Source organism: Microtus oregoni, unplaced genomic scaffold, assembly GCF_018167655.1.
Source record: "Microtus oregoni isolate MIOR12 unplaced genomic scaffold, Mior012 000012F_ref0000307, whole genome shotgun sequence".
In the NCBI taxonomy this organism is placed as follows: domain Eukaryota; kingdom Metazoa; phylum Chordata; class Mammalia; order Rodentia; family Cricetidae; genus Microtus; species Microtus oregoni.
Genome location: NW_024543071.1, coordinates 21,462,313 through 21,482,646, shown reverse-complemented (window position 1 = coordinate 21,482,646; position 20,334 = coordinate 21,462,313). Strand labels below are relative to the sequence as shown.

Here is a 20,334-nt window from a genome sequence, read left to right as displayed (position 1 = left end):
AAGACACCAGGCAGTCAGGCACTACTAAGGTGAGCAAATGTATGGTGTGGTATGGGAGAGACAGAAAAACAGTTCATGTTTTCTGGAGAGAGAGGCACACCTGAATAGGGGAAACAGTGAGGAGTGGGCTGAAGTGGGTTACTTGGTTGCTAACCAGGGCTATGGTGATGTCTGGGACTTGGCTGCCGCCAAGGTTCATGTCTGGGTACATGAACATGCTGCAGCCTTGATCTGTGTGGATGTCCATAGCTCCTGAAACCACCTAAGGCAAAGAGGAAAGGGCTGTACAGGGTTGATTCTGTCACTCACTGTCTGAAACACTAGGAAGAAAATGGGTCCTGCACCTCCTCCTGGCAGCACAGTAGATCAGGTCCTGTTGATAGGAGTGTGGGTGAGCCAGGTCTAAGAAGCTGAGCTTGGTGGATTTTACCCTGACTGCTCCTTATCTTCCCTATGGTACAATGGGTAGGGGAGATACGCTGCCATCTGCCTCTGGCAGAGGCGAGAGCTGTCTAGGAGGTCACAAGATTGTGAGAGTTGCCTTTGCCCCCACTACCTGCGGAGTTCAAGAGAGTGGAGCCAGTACATGGTTTGGGCAGCACAGTAGAGTCGACATTGTTTATAGGGGTATGGGCGAATCATCCCCGAAGGTCTGAGTGTGAGGGAGCTGTCTTCACTACTCATCTGTCAGGGCGTGATATGGTTGGAGGAGAGATGTCCCCTTTATCATTATCCCCTCACTGCCGGAGGCACATGAGTGAGCTGACCCTCCCCTTTACGAGCTGCAGCACTCATTGAAGCAGGCTGTGCTTCTAGCCTGGGCAGCACACTAGAGTGGACCCTGTTTACAGTGGCACAGGTGAGCTGGCCCTGAGGTTGTGAGAGTGGAATAGCTGGCCACACCCACTAATCTGCCATGTGGTGGTAAGGGCTAGGGAAAGATGTCCTCCTCCCCTTGCCACCGCCACCTGTGGTGTGCAAGAAACCTGACACTCCTCCTTACCAACCTCAGCACCTTCTAAAGCTGGTCCTGCATCTCCACAGGCAGTACAACAGAGTCGACTCTATTGCCCCTATTGATTGGGGTGCAGGGCTGCAGGTGAACCAACCTAGATAATGTGAGTATGTGAGATTTGGCTTCTCCCCTCATCTGTCTTATGAAAGTATGTGTGGAGGAAAGATTGCCTCCCCTCCTTTGTAGCCTGTGGCAAGTTGCAGCGCTGATCCTGAGGTCATAATATTAGGAGAGTTGCCTCTGCCCCTTATTAACTGCAGCACTTGGGAGATTGCCCCTGCAGCTAGCCTGGGTAACAGAGTGGATCCTGCTGTGATAGTGTAAGTGTAGGAGAGCCAACTCAGAAGGTATGAAAGCAGCTCTTCCATTATAAAGGCTGAACTAACCAGAGCAATGCCAGGGAATTCATCCTAGTCATGAGGATAGGGGAACTGGCCAACAGTGCAACTACCTAGGCTCGGATCTAGTGTCATGAGTTGATGCACCTCAACATCCATCCCAATGGTATTCTGTTGGAGAATGTGGAGGAGCTGGTCCTACAGATTAAGGCTGCAAGATCGTCACAGTGCAGGGCAGCAGCAGGATATCTACAAAGTAAGGGCCAGTATTGATAGTGTAGGAGAAAGCAGAGACCCTGAGACAGTCAATGACTCTGTGCAGTGAACACTTGCCAAGCAATGTTATATGGGTAAAAGGGTGTACTGTCTGACTCACTTTGTCACAATACAGCTTCCATGATAAAACTTTTTCTTTTTACTCTTAAATTTTATTCTGTTTTATTTTGGGGTGAGTTTAAGGACTGAGGTTGGATATGTGGGGTTATGGGAGTAGATGGGTTTGAGATGTATGGTGTGAGGGACACAAATAAATAAATAAATAGCAAGTTAAAAAAGGAATACCTGTGAGCATAGAGAAACCCCTACAGGCTATGTCACACTTTTGCTTTCAAAGTCTCTTGGAGCCCCACCCACTTCTGATTATTTATTCCATGTGTCTAGTTTATAAGAGTTAAATATGCATGTGCTACTTTTTTTCTATAAATTAAGTTTCATAACTCTTTTCACTACAGCCATCATCTAAAAAGTGTAAACGACAATTATTTACATAATTTCATACTTAAGACTTGTAGAGAATAAATGGTATAAACCATCAGTCAGTTCTCACAAATAGCCTTTATATCAAAAAATGATTCATACATGTTGAAACTTGATCATTATCTTTCCTCATTCAGACAGGAATACCCTCCCACCCCAGGTCTCTCTGTTATCACAAAGAATTGCTGTATGTATGAAATAAAACAACTCTTCCTTTTGCTGAACTTATTTTTCATTCATTTCTGAATCTACAAATCCATGTTGGTCTTGCTGTATATTGTGGATATGTTTCCTTATTTAAAAAGTTCTTTGTCAAGGACTGGAGAGATGGTTTAGTGGTTAAGAGTGTATGTTTATCTTCTAAAGGACCTAAGTCCAATTCTGAGCATCCATTTTAGATGGTCCAACACCACTAGCTTCAGGTGATCTGATATTTTTGGCCTCCAGTCTACCCACACACACATGCCACACACATGTATGCATGCATACATAACATATACACATCACATACATGACTAAAAGTAAAATAATATAGCTCAACAAAAAATTTTTCTGATTTTGTAGGTCTGCAATAATTTCCCTTCACTAATTGACTATTGTCCAGGAAGTCATCATACAGTATCAAAAAATGTTGAGTATATCAGAAATTACCTATTGGAAAGAATAAAAGAGCATCAGGAATCATTGAATGTTGCAAACCCTCGGGACTTCATTGATTATTACCTGATTAAACTAAAGCAGGTAAAATATTAATATAAATTTATTTATTGTCTGAGTGTGTTGTGGTTTTTTGAATCCTGAAATGTTTGTCAGAGATGGTTTAAGTCATTATCATTTGAAAAACTGTTTTAGTATTTATTATGTGTTGGGATGCACCATATGGATACTGATAATATAAAGGGAATTTGTTAACTAGAACACATTGGCTCTGTTCTTTAAAAACTGTAGGGGAGAACAGTCATACAAAGGGCAGGTAATGTGGGAAAAATTCTAATCAAGTGAAAATAGCCAACTATCATGGCAGTGTGAATAGTTTCACCATAAATGTGCATATTGTGTGGCTAGAATTCCTGCATAGCTAGTGAGTTAAAATAGATCTGGCCAAATTTTTACTTTAAAAAGATAGATAGAGGAGTTAGTTTCAGAAGGACTGAGTGATGTATAGAGAGGTATGTGGTGGGAAGAGAAGGTGTATGGAAGAATGAAGCTTTGAGTACAGTTCAAGTTAATTTTCACAAAAAGGGGTTAAGGATTGGTATCTATTAGGTATCCTGACAGCATGAACTGCATTGGCATTGTGTAGTTTATTGAAAAGGTAATTTTCCATATAATTTTCTTGGAACTCAGAAAAAACACTTGACTCTAGATTATTGGGTTTGGTGTGGGCATTGATTCTACTCCACTGGTCTTATGTATAGTAATACTTAGTAACCTGGCTGCTGAGTGACCCGTTCTTGCTGGGTTTTCTAGACCAGACTATTTTTTCTAGTTTTTGCATTTTGTCTGGCTTTTAGAGACAGGGTTTCTCTGTGTAAAAGTCCTGGCTGTCCTCGAACTTGATTTGTAGGCCAGGCTAACCTCAAGCTCACTGAGATCTGCCTGTCTCTGCTTCCCAAGTGCTGAGATTAAAAGCATGCACCACCACTGCCTGGCTAGTTTGTAAAATATAGCTCACAGAATTAGTCCACTGAGTGTAAAGTGGTATCTCAGGATCCTAGCCACATATCACTTACATTATGTTGGTACCATATGTGGTTACAAAGTACTGCAACTTCCAGCTCCTTTTAGTTGGAAAGCAATTTCTTACCATATAAAACACACTACACCACTACTGGTCAGTCCTTTCCATTCACACCATGTTTAGCAGTTGTTAGTGTGGTTTCTGTATGTCCAGACTTGCCTACGATCAATGGATCATCTAAACTGGCTCAGTATATGTGGCATCTAATTTCTGTTTTCTTCCATTTGAATGAAATCTTGGACATTCATCTAAGGTCACCTTGTTTCACTACTTCCTACTTTTTTTGCAACAAACTTCATTTTCATGCATTAATAGAACAATGCACTCATTCCTAACTGATGGATATTTGTTTTATTTCGGCCTGAGGCTTCTCTAAGCTATATATATGAACAAATATTGGTATCACTTCCTCTGACTATATCTCCAGGACTGGGGTTTCTGAGTCAAATAATAATATCTTTATTGTTTTCTTTTTTGAGAGGCTGCTTAAAAAGTTACATTAATACCATATTTCATATCTTTAAGATCCACTATTTTCCAAATAGCTGGCGAAGTTGTAATTTTGAAATTTAATTATTAACAATTATAGTATGAAGTGGTACCTCAGGACTGATTTGATTTGTATCTCCTTAAACAGTGAGAATGGACATCTTTTAATGTGCTGTTTTGCCTTTTCATGTCTTCAGAGAATTTTAATTCTAAAATTTTTGCCCATTGGACTGCTTGCTGCATGGAGCTATACACTTATGTATTTATATAGGTAGAAACCTTTCCACATGATAGCATAGAAACATATTTCCATCCTGTAGGTTGTTATTTGCACATTCTTAGTTATGTCTTGAATGCATTAACATTCTGTTATGGGTGAAGTCTTGTTTATCTAGGTTTTGATGTTTTGATCTGTAATCTATGAGTACAAATCATAAAGAATGAGGCTTATCCTTGTCCATGTTTCTTTACACTTCTAGCATCCTTCTTTCATGTAGGTATTCTGTTGTTCTGTCATCATCTGATACAGACTCTTCCTTTAGATGGAGCAGTCATGGAACTCAGTTTAAAACATTGGCTGTAGGTGTTTAGGTTAACTCCTTGCTATCAAAGCTCGATTGGTATTGATATTGATTTGTGTGTCAATACTTCATTACACTCATTACTGTAGTTCTGCAATAAGATTATTAAACAATCATTCTATGTTTGATGCATTTTTGTTTTTATTTTTTGCAATATTTTTTTTTAATTCTTTGACAATTTCATGAGATGTAATTTGAACATAATCCTCAACTTTGGTTACCCTCCTCTTTATCCTCTTAACTCTTCTCACCAAACTTTGTGATTTCTCTTTTCCCCTTTTCAGCATTGAGTCCAATGTCTGTTGTTCACCTAGCCTCAGGCCTGACATGTAATCAAACTACTGGGGAGGCACATTATTGTAGGAAATTTACTACCCCTTCCCATGAACTAATCATCTAGAATTGGGGGGGTCATATTTCTCCTCAATCTTTGTTGTATTTTTATCTGATGGAGCCTACACAGTTTTTGGGCAGGCTGTCACAGTCATTGTGAGTTCTCATGTTCACCTGTCCTTTTGTATCCAGAAAACACTGATTCCTTGATGTTATTGATCACAAATGAATCCTACATTTCTGCCCCCTCTTCCACAAAGATCCTTAACCTTCTGGGGAGGAGTGTGTTCTTGGTGCGGGACAATTGTCTATATTCTGTCAATTATATTTTAAATGACCCATGGCCAGGCAGGAACTATAGAAAAGATAGTAAGACAAAGTAGAGGCAGGTCAACGAGAACAGGGAAATTCTGGGAAGAGGGAAGCTCCCTCTGCAGTCCTGTTTAAACACAGAAGCAAGATGTGACTATGCCACTGAAAAAGGTATTGACCCATATGGCCAACACAGATAAGAATAATGGGCTAATAATGTAAGTTAAAAGAGTTAATAAGAATCCTGAGCTAATGGGGCAATCACTTTATGATTAATGCAGACCTCTGTGTGATTTTTTTTTTTGGATTTAACAACTGTGGGAATGGGTCAGGACTTAGGGGTAATCATGATTTAGGGGTAATCAAGAAACAATGCTTTATTCTGTGTACATTTAACCATTGGGTATCTCTGTATTAATTGCTGTCTCCTGAAAGGAGAAGTTTTTCTGATCAAAAGTAAGAGATCTATGTTCTATGAATATAGTAGTAAGTCATTAGGAATCATTTTAGCATTATTCCCATTAGTCTATTAGAGTAATAGTTTTGACCACCAATTCTTAGACACATAACTGTGACAGATATGGGTCTTATGTAACATGGTGGCTCTTAGACCCAATCTGCGCTTATATCCAAAGAATATCAGCATAGGAAAAGGCACTTGTACATTTGTGTTTGTTTCCTGCTGTGTTTCTCAAAATAGCTGAGATAATCAATCCAGAAGTCATCAACGGATTGATGGGTGGATAGATAAGAACTGTGGGATACACATGCAAGGATATGTTACTTTTCAAAATAAGAGAAAATTTAGTAATTAATGCATTAAGATTGAATAGGTTTATTTAATTCAAGAACAAAAAATCTTATTACAGACCTATTTAGTTTAATAGAGAATGCTCAGAGATAGAATCAAATGTATTCCACTGTTCTTTACCATATTGAGAACACAGGACTTCAATTTTATGTATAAACCTGTATATATCCCCAAATTAGACCCATCTCACATTATTCTTCTTACAGTATTGAGAGGACAGAATACATAATGAATAAAATGTTTCCTTTATGTTTTTAAGGCATGAGTGTACAAAACCGTATATGTTTAAGTGCAGACAATCACATCATTGCAAGAGTTAGGCTAGTCAGGAATTTAGGGTGAAATAGAAATTTATGAAAACCTGTGCCACAGATTTTGAAATTATTTGTTAATTTCTTCTCTACTCTACATTTAAGTATCTTTGTTGGCAATAAAATAAAATAAAGTTTTTTGTTGAAGTCCTATTATTAAAAAACTTGCTCATAAATAAAACATTATGCCATTAACTAGACCCAAAATCTATACGACTCAGTAAACTTCTATACAGTTAGAATAACCATTTGGAATGAATGTTACGGAGTTTTATTTAAATTTTACACTTCCAGTGAACTTGAAACTATAAAGTCATTGTAATTAGATGTTGCGATAAAGAATTTATCAGATCATTGCATCAAATTATTCATAGGCAAGCCACAATGAACAATCGGAATTTACACTTGAAAATCTGCCAGTGACTTTGTTTGACCTGTTTGCTGCTGGGACAGAGACAACAAGCACAACACTGAGATACGCTTTACTGCTCCTGCTGAAGCACCCTGATGTCACAGGTGAGGACACAGGTGGTGACCACAGTGTTCTTATAAGATGGTAGAAAGACTCTGCTAGTGTCTGTGTGTTGTTTTCCTTAGAGAATTCTCAGTCCTTCACTGTCTATGCCATTCACTGACTGTGGTAAACAGCATGACGAAGAGAAACAGACTGTAAGACAAATAATCAAATTCTAGTCAGTGTGTGAGATTTCTGGAGGGTAATATGAAATAGGCATGACCAGCATACATTGTCCTTCAGATACATGTCCTTTTATTCTTAAGTCATGTTTTTAGGTCAGCTAAAATCTTCTAGATTTCTTCTTTCATTCTTATGAATCAACTTTGGGAAGGAGAAAAGAAAATTCATCTCACTGAAACCTAGACTTTACTGAGTCTGGCTGGGATAATGTGCATTCTGAGAAGATTTCAAAACATTTAGATTCTCTAGTAAGATTTTGATCGATGAAGAAAATGTAGATTAAGAAATTTTGTCAGTTAAGAAATCCATTTTCTTAAACTTTTGTTGAACAATAATCTTTTCAACTGTACCAATAATGTTTTCTTTCGCATTGCAGTTTAAAACAGATCCAGTGGTCCAACACATACAAAACACACCCTCCCTTCTGTGCGCAATACATGATAAAAGCACAAACATGAATCATATTTTTTAGGATAGGAAGAGATAACAAGCAGCTAAGAATGCTTCACTAAATTACTAAAACATTACTATGAGGGAATAGAAAAATATAAAACAGGAAAGATGATCTTGAAACATAAATGTTAGATGAACATACATGAAGTAAGACACACAAGCTGTGGATATATAACTACAGACATGTAAAGATTCTGATTCCAAAGGAATAGCAGCTTAAGAAGAGAACAAAGTTGAATATAGGATGCTGGACTTGTTGAAGTTCCCTTCCTCTTCCCATTCAGCATGTTACACCCCTCCAGGAAAATAAAATTCTTAAAAGAAACTGAGTCTAAGAAGCCCTTTAACTGATACATTGATGAATGACAAAGGACTGAGCAATATATAGGGATGAACGTGGAAGCTGGCAGCATTTGAGTCCCCAAATTCTAGATCTTAGAGCCCCTTCTCTACCTTGTTCCATGAATGTGAGCAGTGGCATCACTCATCCAGACAAAAGGAATAAATCAGCACTCCTTATTTCATCAATATAATAGACAACATTTTCCATGTATTTACCACTATGGATTGAAAACACCAATCCAAGACACAGACTCATGGTGTTTTCAGGACTGAACAGAAGCATGGAACCCTTCAGGGAAATACCTGAGTCACACATAAACTTTTCCCATTGAGACTAGACCAGAATTCTCAAAATCATCTGGCTTCTTTTGTGTTTATAAAATAAAAGGCAGAAGAAACCTCTAGGTCAACCGTTAGTTTTGTTCATTTTTTCATTTCTACATAAAATTTGAGAGATAATATTTTATCCTATTATCTGAAGTAAAGTAACAGGAAGTCATAAGATCCAGGAATCTGAATAGCAGTTGTCAGAGGGTAATAGTATCATAGCAGTTGTTGGGTACCACCTCTGGGAAGCTCCCAATTCAACATTTCCCATATGGGTGCTGTAGGTGTGAACATAAAGAGGGAATGAAAGAGAAACAACTGTAGTGTAGTGCTCTGTTAATTGAGAATATATTCCCAGCATTTCAAAGTATCTACTAAAATTTCCAATAAAATTACAACTCAAAAAAGGAAAATTACAAAAAACCCTCAAAACCCCCCTAAAAACAAAAAAAAAAACAATAAAGGAAAATTACAAACAGGTAAAATATAATCAGATATAAGAAGGCTGCTAAAATTCAAAATAATTATACTTCTATGCTAATAAATAATATTTATGCAAGTTTAATTAATCTAACAAAGAATATTGTTATTACAAAGTATTATAATTCAATCTGCTGTTTTTCCCTTTTAGTGAAAATGGATTTTTTTCACATAATTTATCATGATTGTGGTTTCTTCTCCCTCTACTCCTTCCTGAAATTTCCACCTTCTTTCACACCCATATACCTTTTTTTCTGCTTCTCATTAGAAAACAAGCAGCCTTCTAAAGAATAATATATAAAATAATTGAATGTAATAGATATAATATGACAAACAAAAATAATACTTTAAAATTAGACAAAAGAAAGGGAAAGAACTCAAGAGAAGGCATAGGAAAGAGAAGCCATTTCTTTTGCATGCAAAGAATTCCACAATAACAATAAACTGGAAGCCATAATTTAATGCAAAGGACCTATTACATACCTGTACAAGCTCTATTCATGCTGCCTCGATCTCCACGAGTGCGTATGTCCTTTGATTATTTTGATTTTAGAGAGCCTTTTATTCTTAATACCCTCCATCCCCTCTGATTTTTGTGCTCTTTCTGCCTCCTGTTCCACAGTGTACTCTGAGCACTATGGGAGGAGTTAAATGGAGACATTCCATTTAGGATAAGTATTCTGAGATCTTTCACTCTGTGCATAATGCCTGGTTTAGGGTCTCTGTACTTCTTGCTCTCTGCTGCAAGATGAATATTCTCTAAAATGACTGAGCAAGATGCTGATCAATGAGTAGGGCAGAATGTCATCAGGATTCATTTTATTGCTATAATTTTTGTTTTATGTTTTGTTGTTTATGCTTTTTGTTTTAATACAGAAGTATTTGGTTTTACTATAGGTTTCAGGGCTATCTAGTCTCCCATTATAGCCACCCAAGCAGTTTGAGGAATGGGTGTGATATCATGGAGTGAGTCATAAGTCAGATAAGTTCTTGGTTGGTTTTGTGCCTCTATTGCCCTCGCATATCTAGGAGGCAAGACACCATTGTTGATTAAAGACTTTGTGGCTGGGTTGGTGTTTGTTTCTCTTTTGACAGTAAGCAGAGTATATTCCTCTACCAAAGATCCTGGAATATATGGGTGAAGTTTCCTTGTAAACATTGACTTGACTTCTCAATGTCCCAGAGTTTTGTACAATGAGACCTTGCTGTCAGTTTTGGAGAGCAACCTATGTCTTGACAATAGCCTGGGTTGTTTGGAGATTTTCTGGGAACTTCTTTGATCAAAACTCAATTAGATGTAACCTAATGCTGGTGTTAGAAGTTTCATTTGGTGAAAAGTGTTGTTTAGTTGGGACTCTACCTTACCTTCATATTATTTGGCTATTTCATTAGATCACCTTTGTATATGTTTCATATATATATATATATATATATATATATATATATATATGAAGTTTCCTCTGTATTAAGATTCCATACATTCCCTCAAATGATGCTGAAGTTTACATGTCTCTACCTGTATTTCAACATATATGTCCCGTCTCTTCACCACTTAAAGCCTTGATTTGAGCACCACACCCAGTACATCCATAAACATTTATTCTATCTCTCTTCCTAACAAGGTCTTTCTGTCCTTCATAGTTCCATACCTAACCTCAGTGGTTCTACAGGTTGTAGCTTGGTTATTATTGATTTAAGAGCAATGTCCAAGTTTAAGTGAATACATATAATTGTCCTTGTGTGGTGTGGGAAATTCTTCTGTATATGTGTGACTTTATTGGTTAATGAATAAAGAAGCTGTTTTGTCCCTGTGACAGGGTAGAATAGAGTTAGGCAGAGAAGACTTAACTGAATACTGGGAGGAAGAAGGTAGAGTCAGGGACATGCCGTGTAGCCCCACCACAATGGACAGAATATTGCCGGTAAGCCACAGCCATGTGGTAATACATAGATGAATGAAATGGGTTAAGTTAAGATGTAAGTGCTAACCAATAAGAAGCTAGAGCTAATAGGCCAAGTAGTGATTTAATTAATACAGTTTCTGTGTGATTATTTTGGAGTTGAGCAGCTGTGCGATTATTTCAGGGAACAAACTAACAGCCTCCTACAACAAATTGAAACTCCAATATGTGCTAGTTAAATCCACATAAAAACTGAGAGGGCATGCAAAGGAATTCTAGACACTAAAATCAAAGTTTACCTGCAATTTTCCGGATTGGCTCTGCTTGCTGGCAGCATGCCACAGCTTCTTTAAGAGAGTCTTCCTGATTCAGTGGTAGTAAAAGAAAAATAAAAGGCAGTTTTGAAATGGTGTCTTCCTGGGTCATGCTGCCAGCAGAAACTCTGACTCTTTCAGGAGGCCCTGATATGGAGCATTTAAATGGGGTTTGTGAACAGAGTGATACAACTTGCTTAATAGCATCACAGACCTACTGCAACCTGACCCAAGATCTGGGGTTGAAAGAATGGCTCTCAGAGGCAATGAATGGATCTCTGACATGCTGGACTGGGCAGAGACAAAAGGCAAAACAGCATTAGTCCTAATAATAGTGCTTAACATTTTGAGAGGCACTCCTGGACAAAAAAAGTATTTGAGATATATAATAAGACATATTCAGACATAAAAGACCTCCAAATAATTATATTGTTTTATGATATTTTAATTACTTACAGTTTATTTATTGTTACAGCTACTAAGTAATAAGTATATCCTGATCTATCCTAATATCTGTAGGGGATAGTGATATAAATCCACAACACAGCATTTCTGTATAAATATATGTTTAAATACTTTTATATATGAATGAAAAACGCACATTTACACTTATTTTGGAATATTCACATAGTGCTGTATATGGCCTGACATTGTGCCAAAAATGTTATTTTTCTCCTGTTTTCCCTTTTGTCACTGTGACCATATAGCTAAAGTCCAGGAAGAGATTGATCGTGTGGTTGGCAGAAACCGCAGCCCCTGCATGCAGGACAGGAGCCACATGCCCTATACAGATGCCGTGATTCATGAGGTCCAGAGATTCATCAACCTCATCCCCATCAACCTGCCCCATGCAGTGACCTGCGACATTAAATTCAGGAACTACGTCATCCCCAAGGTGAGCTTGTCTCTTCTCTGCTGCACCTCTGTGCTCTTGATGCTCACAGGTTCACAGTGTTGTTACAGTCCTCTGAGTTATCTGGTGCTGCTGATGGCTTCTACTGCTTCACGGTGAGGGAGCAGCTCTACCGCAGGTGCAGCTAGAACTGGTAATGACACTTCCACATTTGCTCTCTTCCAAAAACTGTTCGGCAAAGTTTAGGCATCTCTGTTTGAAGGTCCACATTCTGTCAATTTTCCAAAAGTCCTTTCTGACTTTTTATTTATTTTTTTATTAAAAAATTTCCGCCGCCTCCTCCTCCCCCCACTCTCCTCTTTCCCCACTCCATTCCCCCTCCCTCTTCAGTCCAAAGAGCTGCCAGGCTTCCCTGCCCTGTGGAAAGTCCAAGGTCCTCCCCCCTCCATCCTGGTCTAGGAAGGTGAGCATTCAAACAGCCTAGGCTCCCACAAAGCTAGTACATGCAGGAGGATCAAAACCCAGTGCCACTGTCCTTGGCTTCTCATCAGTCCTCATTGTCCGCCACGTTCAGAGAGTCCGGTTTGATCCCATGCTTTTTCAGTCCCAGTCCAGATGGCCTTGGTGAACTCCCAATGATCAGCACCACTGTGTCAGTGGATGGGCGCACCCCTCGCAGTCCTGACTTCCTTGCTCATGTTCTCCCTCCTTCTGCTCGTCATTGGGACCTTGGGAGCTCAGTCCGGTGCTCCATTGTGGGTGTCTGTCTCTATCTCCATCCAACGCCAGATAAAGGTTCTATGGTAATATGCAAGATATTCATCAGTATGGCTATAGGATAGGGCCATTCCAGGCTCCCTCTCTTCAGCTGCCCAAGGAACTAGCTGGGGACATCTCTATAGACACCTGGGAACCCCTCTAGAGTCAAGACTCTTGCCAACCCTAAGATGGCTCCCTTAATTAAGATATGTACTTCCCTGCTCCCATATCCACCCTTCCTCCATCCCATTCCCCCAAGCTCTCCCCATCCTCCCCTTCTCACTTTTGTTTCCCCATCTCCCCTTGCCCCCATCACACCCCACCCCCAAGTCCCAAATTTTGCCCGGTAATCTTGTTTACTTCCAATAACAAATTTCAGGAAGAAAAACAATGAAGAGAATTTTCTTAAACTAGAAGTCATAAGCAATGTGTAGTGGAGAAATCCATTATAAATATGTGTTTATACCATATACAGTCGGTGATCAAAAGTATACAATACATAGAACCATAAAATGAGCATAAAGAACAATTTTGAAAATAATGTACAGACTTTTGTGAATAAAATTCATCTCAAAGTGAAAATCAGTGTCCCTGGGCCATACTCAGACATAATTGGTTCCACAGTAAAGTAGCTCATATTCCATTCTCTTCATAGTTTTTTTTCCTCAAATTTGATAGAATTATTACATTAAAACCAAGCTTTTGCCTTAAAAAGGAGTTTAAATTGATTCCTGATGTCATTATGTTTGTACTTATTTCATTTCTGTGGCCAATTATTGCTATTTTGAAGACATCACAAACTGCAGATGAAAAATGTAGAATTTTTATAGTAGTAATTTCTTTCAGAAAGTATGACATTGGTCCTCCTGGGATTCTTCTCTTTTGCAGGGAGGGTGGAGTGGGGCAAAATGATTTTGGTAAGGTTCCAGTTACTAACATCATGTGCTGATAATAGAACTTACTTCTCCAATTGACAGTAGGTTTTCTGTATCATAACAGACTTAGTATATGGGTTAGTGTATCTGTTTGGCTAAGGGACATTCTCAAGGTAAGATTGTTGATGTCTATGGTTAATATACAGAACTTAGTTATGTTTATATACTTAGAGCTAACTAACTAATAAGTATAACAAAGGTCAAAATAGGAATGGCACATTTACTCATATCTTTCTTGGGTTTAAAGCCTAGTTTGAGGTGAGTGTTGTATCAGCCAAACTTATACTCCATCATCCCTCTCCTTCAGGTTCATGACACGACAGGTTTCTTTAAGATCTAGAAAGTAGAATATTCTATTGTTCTACTTTATGAAACAACCAAGTTGATTCTTCATTCTGAGAAATAGGATAAATGATTTCATAGATGAGAATAGAGCCACTGATCTCATCAAAACAAATAGGATAAGAAGGAACCAATGATCTTTGCCATATTCTGGCAGATTTTAGCCTTTCTAGGCCAAGAAGATTGTGCTGCCCCTTCAGAAACTCTCTTGTAGCAGAGAAGCAGTCACAGGCAACATGTAAACAAATGATTATGAATATCATTCATATCAATGTTCAATGCCTATTGATACTAGAACTTAATTTTCACATAATTTACATATATCATTAATGGTCTTTTGAGTTTTAAAATTTTAGACATATTTAGATAAACTGCTTTCTAATATGTGTTGGCAGCCTTGAAAAAGATTGTAGACCACATTTCTAGAAAGTGTAAAATGATATGAGGTTTGTTTTTGTCCTAGTTAAAGAGAACTTGCCTGCACCAGCTCCCAGCAATTTCTGTGTCTTCAGAAGTTTTATTGCTTTAGCTGTCTCCAGATCATCTTACCTTCATCATACATTGTTTTATTTTATTGTCTCCCTCTTCTCCCCATTCCATTCCTCTTTTTTTCTCCCAAATAATCCTCATCTTGCATTTCTGACACACACATATATATTTATGCATATATATGTATGCATTTCTATATTTATGTTTGTACATTCACATAAACAGATTATATATAAGACTGAACACATATACTTCTGCACATAGCACTGCATTTTGTTTCTTATAATATAAATACAAATATAGATTCTGTAAGTGAGAGAAAAGGAGTGCCGTTTGTCTTTCTAAATCTTCCTTTTTGTACTTAATGAATGGTCTCCTATTCTGTTCAAAACACTCAATGAATTTTTCTACTTATAACCTGATTCACATGAAGGGTATGTAGACATATGTGATGAAGTAGAGCAGTCGGTGTTCAGAGAAGCATGAGTTCAATCTTAAGGAAAGGGAGAGGAGACTCAGAAATTTTAGTCCAAGTACTCATGTGAACATCATTGAAGTCACATCAGCTACAACACTGTGACTGACTTCCTCCCTGCTGCTTACTGTTCTGCCTGTTGAAATGTCCCTACTGTTCTTTGCACTTCATCCCAACTATGGAGCAGAAGGTGAACCCAGATATTTTCCTGATTTGTCTTAGCTCTATGATTTCTTTTAACTTTATTTGTTTCTGTGTGTTGTTACAGGGAACAACGGTAATAACATCACTGACATCAGTGCTGAATGACAGCAAGGAATTCATTAACCCAGAGATATTTGACCCTGGCCACTTTCTAGATAAGAATGGAAACTTTAGAAAAAGTGACTACTTCATGCCATTTTCAACAGGTAATAGAAATTCATTTCCATGGATGCAGGGACGTGAGGATCTGTAGCGACTTATCTAGTGGCTCCCTAATGGCCAGTGATCAGGAGTATGACTTTCAGTGTTTATGCATGTCATGATAAAGAGATTTCTTCTTTGTCAGGTTATGAAAGTGAGGCTTTAATTGTTAATCCACTGTTCAAAACTCAGAAAGCTGGAGTACAGTGTGTTTGTATTCTTCCTTTAGCTACATCACAGAAATACCAAAGAAAGCAAAGGCCATTTAAACTTTACTCACCGTGAAAATGGAGATGTCATAATTTACATTCAGGTCTTCTTTGCTGTGTCACTCACCTCCATACTCAACTATGTAATTACAAGTCTCCGCAATACCAAAAATTACTGAAGCATCCCAAGTGGACTTGGGAAAAAACACAAATGAATAATGCTTCTTAAATTTCAGTTAAAGTAGGCCAATGAGAAAGACTCCCAGATCTCTGGGTTATTGGGGGATATCAATACATTTATCTTTCCAACTTGATATCTTAGTGCAAAAAATGGAACACCATTCTAATAAATGATTCCCTAGTTGCCTCAAAATTCATGGGTTGTGGAGAATCATAAGAAGAAATCACTTATCATTAATAGAATTTCATGAAGAGATCAGAGAGTTATTTGTGTTAACACAAAATTCCTCCTCAGTCTCCTAGGCAGCCTGATTATAGATGTGAATAACTATAACTAGTTAAAAAGTATTTTTGAACAATGTATTTCTTAATAGTATAGGTTATCTGAGAAACAATTGTGTTCCACATTTTTCTATTTGCCAAATTAATTGTTCTTTCATGCAGCCAAACGTCTATCCATTCACCTAAAACTTACCCTTCATTCATTGTCTCAGTTACAAATGCAGCGATTCTCAAATTTGCAAATGAATATAGTAATCTTTGATTTTATCCCCCCTAGGAAAACGGATTTGTGCAGGAGAGGGCCTGGCACGAATGGAGCTGTTTCTATTCATCACCACCATTTTACAGAACTTTAAGCTGAAATCGCTGGTTAATACTGAGGATATTGATACAACCCCGGTGCTCAATGGATTTGCCTCTGTGCCACCCCAATACCAGCTCTGCTTTATTCCTATCTAAAAAAGAGAAGATTGCCTAGCCCAAGCTGCATTGTTTTCTGTAATTCTCCTCTAGATCATCATTCACCTCCTTCCCCATCTTGGACAAGATGTCCTTCCCTCCTCTCATGTATTCCCATTCTGTACCCAGGAAACACCTGTTAACTATTTTGCAACTTGTTGAATCACAGTAAAAATACATTGTTATATTCTGTTCTCTACCACAGTGTTATTATTCCTTTTGCTAATGTGTATTTGGTCTTTAATTAAAATAGAACTTTACTGCAAATCATGTAATACGAGAATCCATGGTCATTTTCTTCTGTATGTTTTCAGTAATAAATAAGTTTGATTTGTGCACCTGTTTTTAGACAGTTTGGTAAGAAGCAAAATAAAATAAGAGTTTCCTACACATCATGTTGGTCCACATATCATGAAGCATAGAGAATGTAAGAGTGAGTGCTAGAGAGATATTTCATCCACAGAAGTGCTTGCCCATTAATCCTGAAGACATGGTGGTGTGTTCTTGTTGTACCAACACTGGGTAAACAGAACAAGAGATCCTGGGAGCTTGCTAGACATCCAATCCAGCCTAATTAGTGAGCCTTGTTCCCAAGTGTTATGCCCTGTCTCTGAAAACAAACTTGTCAGCTCCCGAGAAACAACATACAAGGTTCATTTCTGACATCCACATATGTATGTGCACATGTATAGACATTCTCTTACATATAGGCACTTGATTATGCATACATTCACATAACCACATACATACAAGAAATGCAGAGTATGAAGAGGAAGATGATACAATGCTCTTTGGCTGAACATCACTTAGACTCACTGGAAGTATTTGTATTTGAAACAAATAACCAGTGTCCAAGAGTAGCTCCAGTTAGAGGATAAGTCACAGGGAGGGGTGCAATTGCAGGGTCAGGTCATGCCTTGCTTTGCAGATAGTGTCAATAAAAGATAAATGTTTAAACACACTTTTGCCTTGATGTTCTTAGGTTAGAACTGAGCATGCGTTTTTTTTTCTCTATTGTTAACCATGAGTTCCATGTGCATCACTTCCCTTCCCCAAAAAATAATAGTCCCAGGAGGAGTCAAATTTCTATAATTTCTAGATGAATTATACCCTTCCCACTGCATTACAAGTAATCTAATGAGAAATGTCATTACTGATTATCCCTTCTCTAACTTAATCTTAGATTAGTCACTTTGTCTGGAATTGCTAATTCCTACCCTGGGTTCTACTGCAGATTTATATCTGCACATACATTAGTGCACAAGCACACATTCACAATGCTATTTGATCTATAATACAGATTGTTGTGCTACAAAATGTGACTTTTTGTTAAAGTGGGTCAACGTACTAATATTTTTACGTTTATGTATTTTCCTAGTTTCCTAAGAACACTTTACACCACTATTCTCAGGCCTTTATACCTGCATTCAGACTTGCAACCTGTTTTCCTGAGTATTTGTGTTGCAGTCAGATTACATAGGAAATTATCAGTTATAAGACCGTGTGTAGCAATGGCTTTAATAAATTAGTTCTCATTCATCTATTACCTTTATGTCTCTCTATCATCCCCCTCTCATATATGTATGCATTTTGTCTCTCCTTTCTCTGTCTATCAACTTCTGCTTCTGCTTTTTTTTAATTTTTTAATTTTTTTATTGAAAAAAATTTCCGCCTCCTCCCAGCTCCCACTCCTCTCCTCCTCCCCCCACTCCTCTCCTCCTCCCCCCACTCCTCTCCTCCTCCCCCCACTCCTCTCCGCCTCCCCCCACTCCTCTCCCCCTCCCCCCACTCCTCTCCCCCTCCCTCTCCATTCTGAAGAGCAGTCAGGGTTCCCTGCCCTGTGGAAAGTCCAAAGTCCTCCCCCCTCACTCCTGGTCTAGGAAGATGAACATCCAAACTGGCTAGGCTCCCACAAAGCCAGAACATGAAGTAGGAACAAAACCCAGTGCCATTGAACTTGGCTTCTCAGCAGCCCTCATTGTCCACCATATTCAGAGAGTCTGGTTTTATCCCATGCTTTTTCAGTCACAGTCCAGCTGGCCTTGGTGAGTGCCCAATAGATCAGCCCCATTGTCTCATTGGGTGGGTACACCCCTTGTGGTCCTGACTTCTTTGCTCATGTTCTCCCTCCTTCTGCTCCTCATTGGGACCTTGGGATCTCAGTCCGGTGCTCCAGTGTGGGTCTCTGTCTCTATCTCCATCCATCGCCAGATGAAGGTTCTATGGTGATATGCAAGATATTCATCAGTATGGCTTTAGGATAGGATCATTTCAGGTTCCCTACCCTCAGATGCCCCAGGAACTAACTGGGACCTCGCCTTGGGCAGCTGGGAGCCCCTCTAGGTCCAAGTCTCTTGCCAACCCTAAGATGGCTCCCTTAATTAAGATATGTGCTTCCCTGCTCCCCTATCCAACCTTCCTTTACCCCAATCATCCCGTTGCCCCAAGTTCTCCCCATCCTACCCTTCTCACTTTTCTCTCCCCATCTCCGCTTTCCCCCTCCCACCCTAGCCCCAAGATCCCAATTTTTTTCTTTCTTTTTTTTAAAATATTTTTTTATTGAGAAAAGGAGAAAAAAAAACAAGTTTCCACCTCCTCCCAGCCTCCCATTTCCCTCCCCCTCCTCCAACCCTTCTCCCCCTCCTCCCATCCTTCTCCCCCTCCTCCCACTCCTCTCCCCCTCCCTCTCCAGTCCAAAGAGCAGTCAGGGTTCCCTGCCCTGTGGTAAGTCCTAGGTCCTCCCCCCTCTGTCCATATCTAGGAAGGTGAACATCCAAACTGGCTAGGCTCCCACAAAGCCAGCAAATTGCATAGGATCAAAACCCCGTGCCATTGTCCTTGGCTTCTCAGCAGCCCTCATTGTTCGCCGTGTTCAGAGAGTCCAGTTTTATCCCATGCTTTTTCAGTCACAGTCCAGCTGGCCTTGGTGAGCTCCCAGTAGATCAGCTCCACTGTCTCAATGGTTTGATTTCTAAATTCTTCCAACTCTGACCTGTGAGACACTGGCAGTGCTTTATTTTCCATTACCTTTACGGGAAAACAAAGATCTTTCATGGTTGAACTACACAACACTGAAACACAAACACCTTTCTTCAGATAAACTTAATATATATTTTCTGATTGGAGATGTATGGCTAATAGCTATGTTTTGTTACCTTAGTTTTATAAGTGACCAAAGAGTGAAATAAGGAGCTATTAGACTTACATTGCTTAACAAAATATGTCCAACTGTACTGTTTAATATAGGAAAGAAATATTTTAAATATACATGACCATGGAAGGTGCACAGATATATTGGAAAGAATATAGCAAAATAAATGTCAATTTGAGGTCAACTTAAGCTGCACAGTAAGACTATGTTGACAAATAAATATATTTCATATCACATATAAACTATCCATAATCTTAAATTTCTACCTGGTCACTAACCTGAGAATATAAATGTTGAGTTGTTTTTCTTACATCTCAAAATTAATCTATTGCTTCTCAGAAATAGTTGCTCGTTATAAATGTTTGTTTATTTTTATTAGCACTATTTGGACACCAATCTGTTTTGTTAAACCAGAAATTCAACTGAATACCCTGTAAAGAGGGGAAAGGGTAGTGAACATCTTATTTTTATTTCTATCAGAAGGACAAAGTCTACTTGAGAGATTAAAGATTATCTGATTGACCGGTGAGTGATGTTCCAAAGAAGGACATGTTGATTCACCCTGTAGTGTTATAAAAGCTCCATGCTGACTGA

At 38.7% G+C, this 20,334-nt stretch overlaps 1 protein-coding gene across 1 annotated transcript in view; it reads left to right on the top strand.

Annotated features, from left to right (window-relative positions):
- LOC121453926 (cytochrome P450 2C26-like) overlaps positions 1-16,856 on the top strand; it is a 37,885-nt gene extending 21,029 nt beyond the window's left edge. The window contains exons 5-9 of the mRNA XM_041660978.1: positions 2,674-2,850; positions 7,062-7,203; positions 11,909-12,096; positions 15,323-15,464; positions 16,408-16,856. Of these exons, the coding sequence (XP_041516912.1) occupies positions 2,674-2,850; positions 7,062-7,203; positions 11,909-12,096; positions 15,323-15,464; positions 16,408-16,589 (831 nt within the window). The 3' untranslated portion in view covers positions 16,590-16,856. The remainder of the gene's footprint in view (positions 1-2,673; positions 2,851-7,061; positions 7,204-11,908; positions 12,097-15,322; positions 15,465-16,407) is intronic.
- Positions 16,857-20,334: the final 3,478 nt, after the last annotated feature.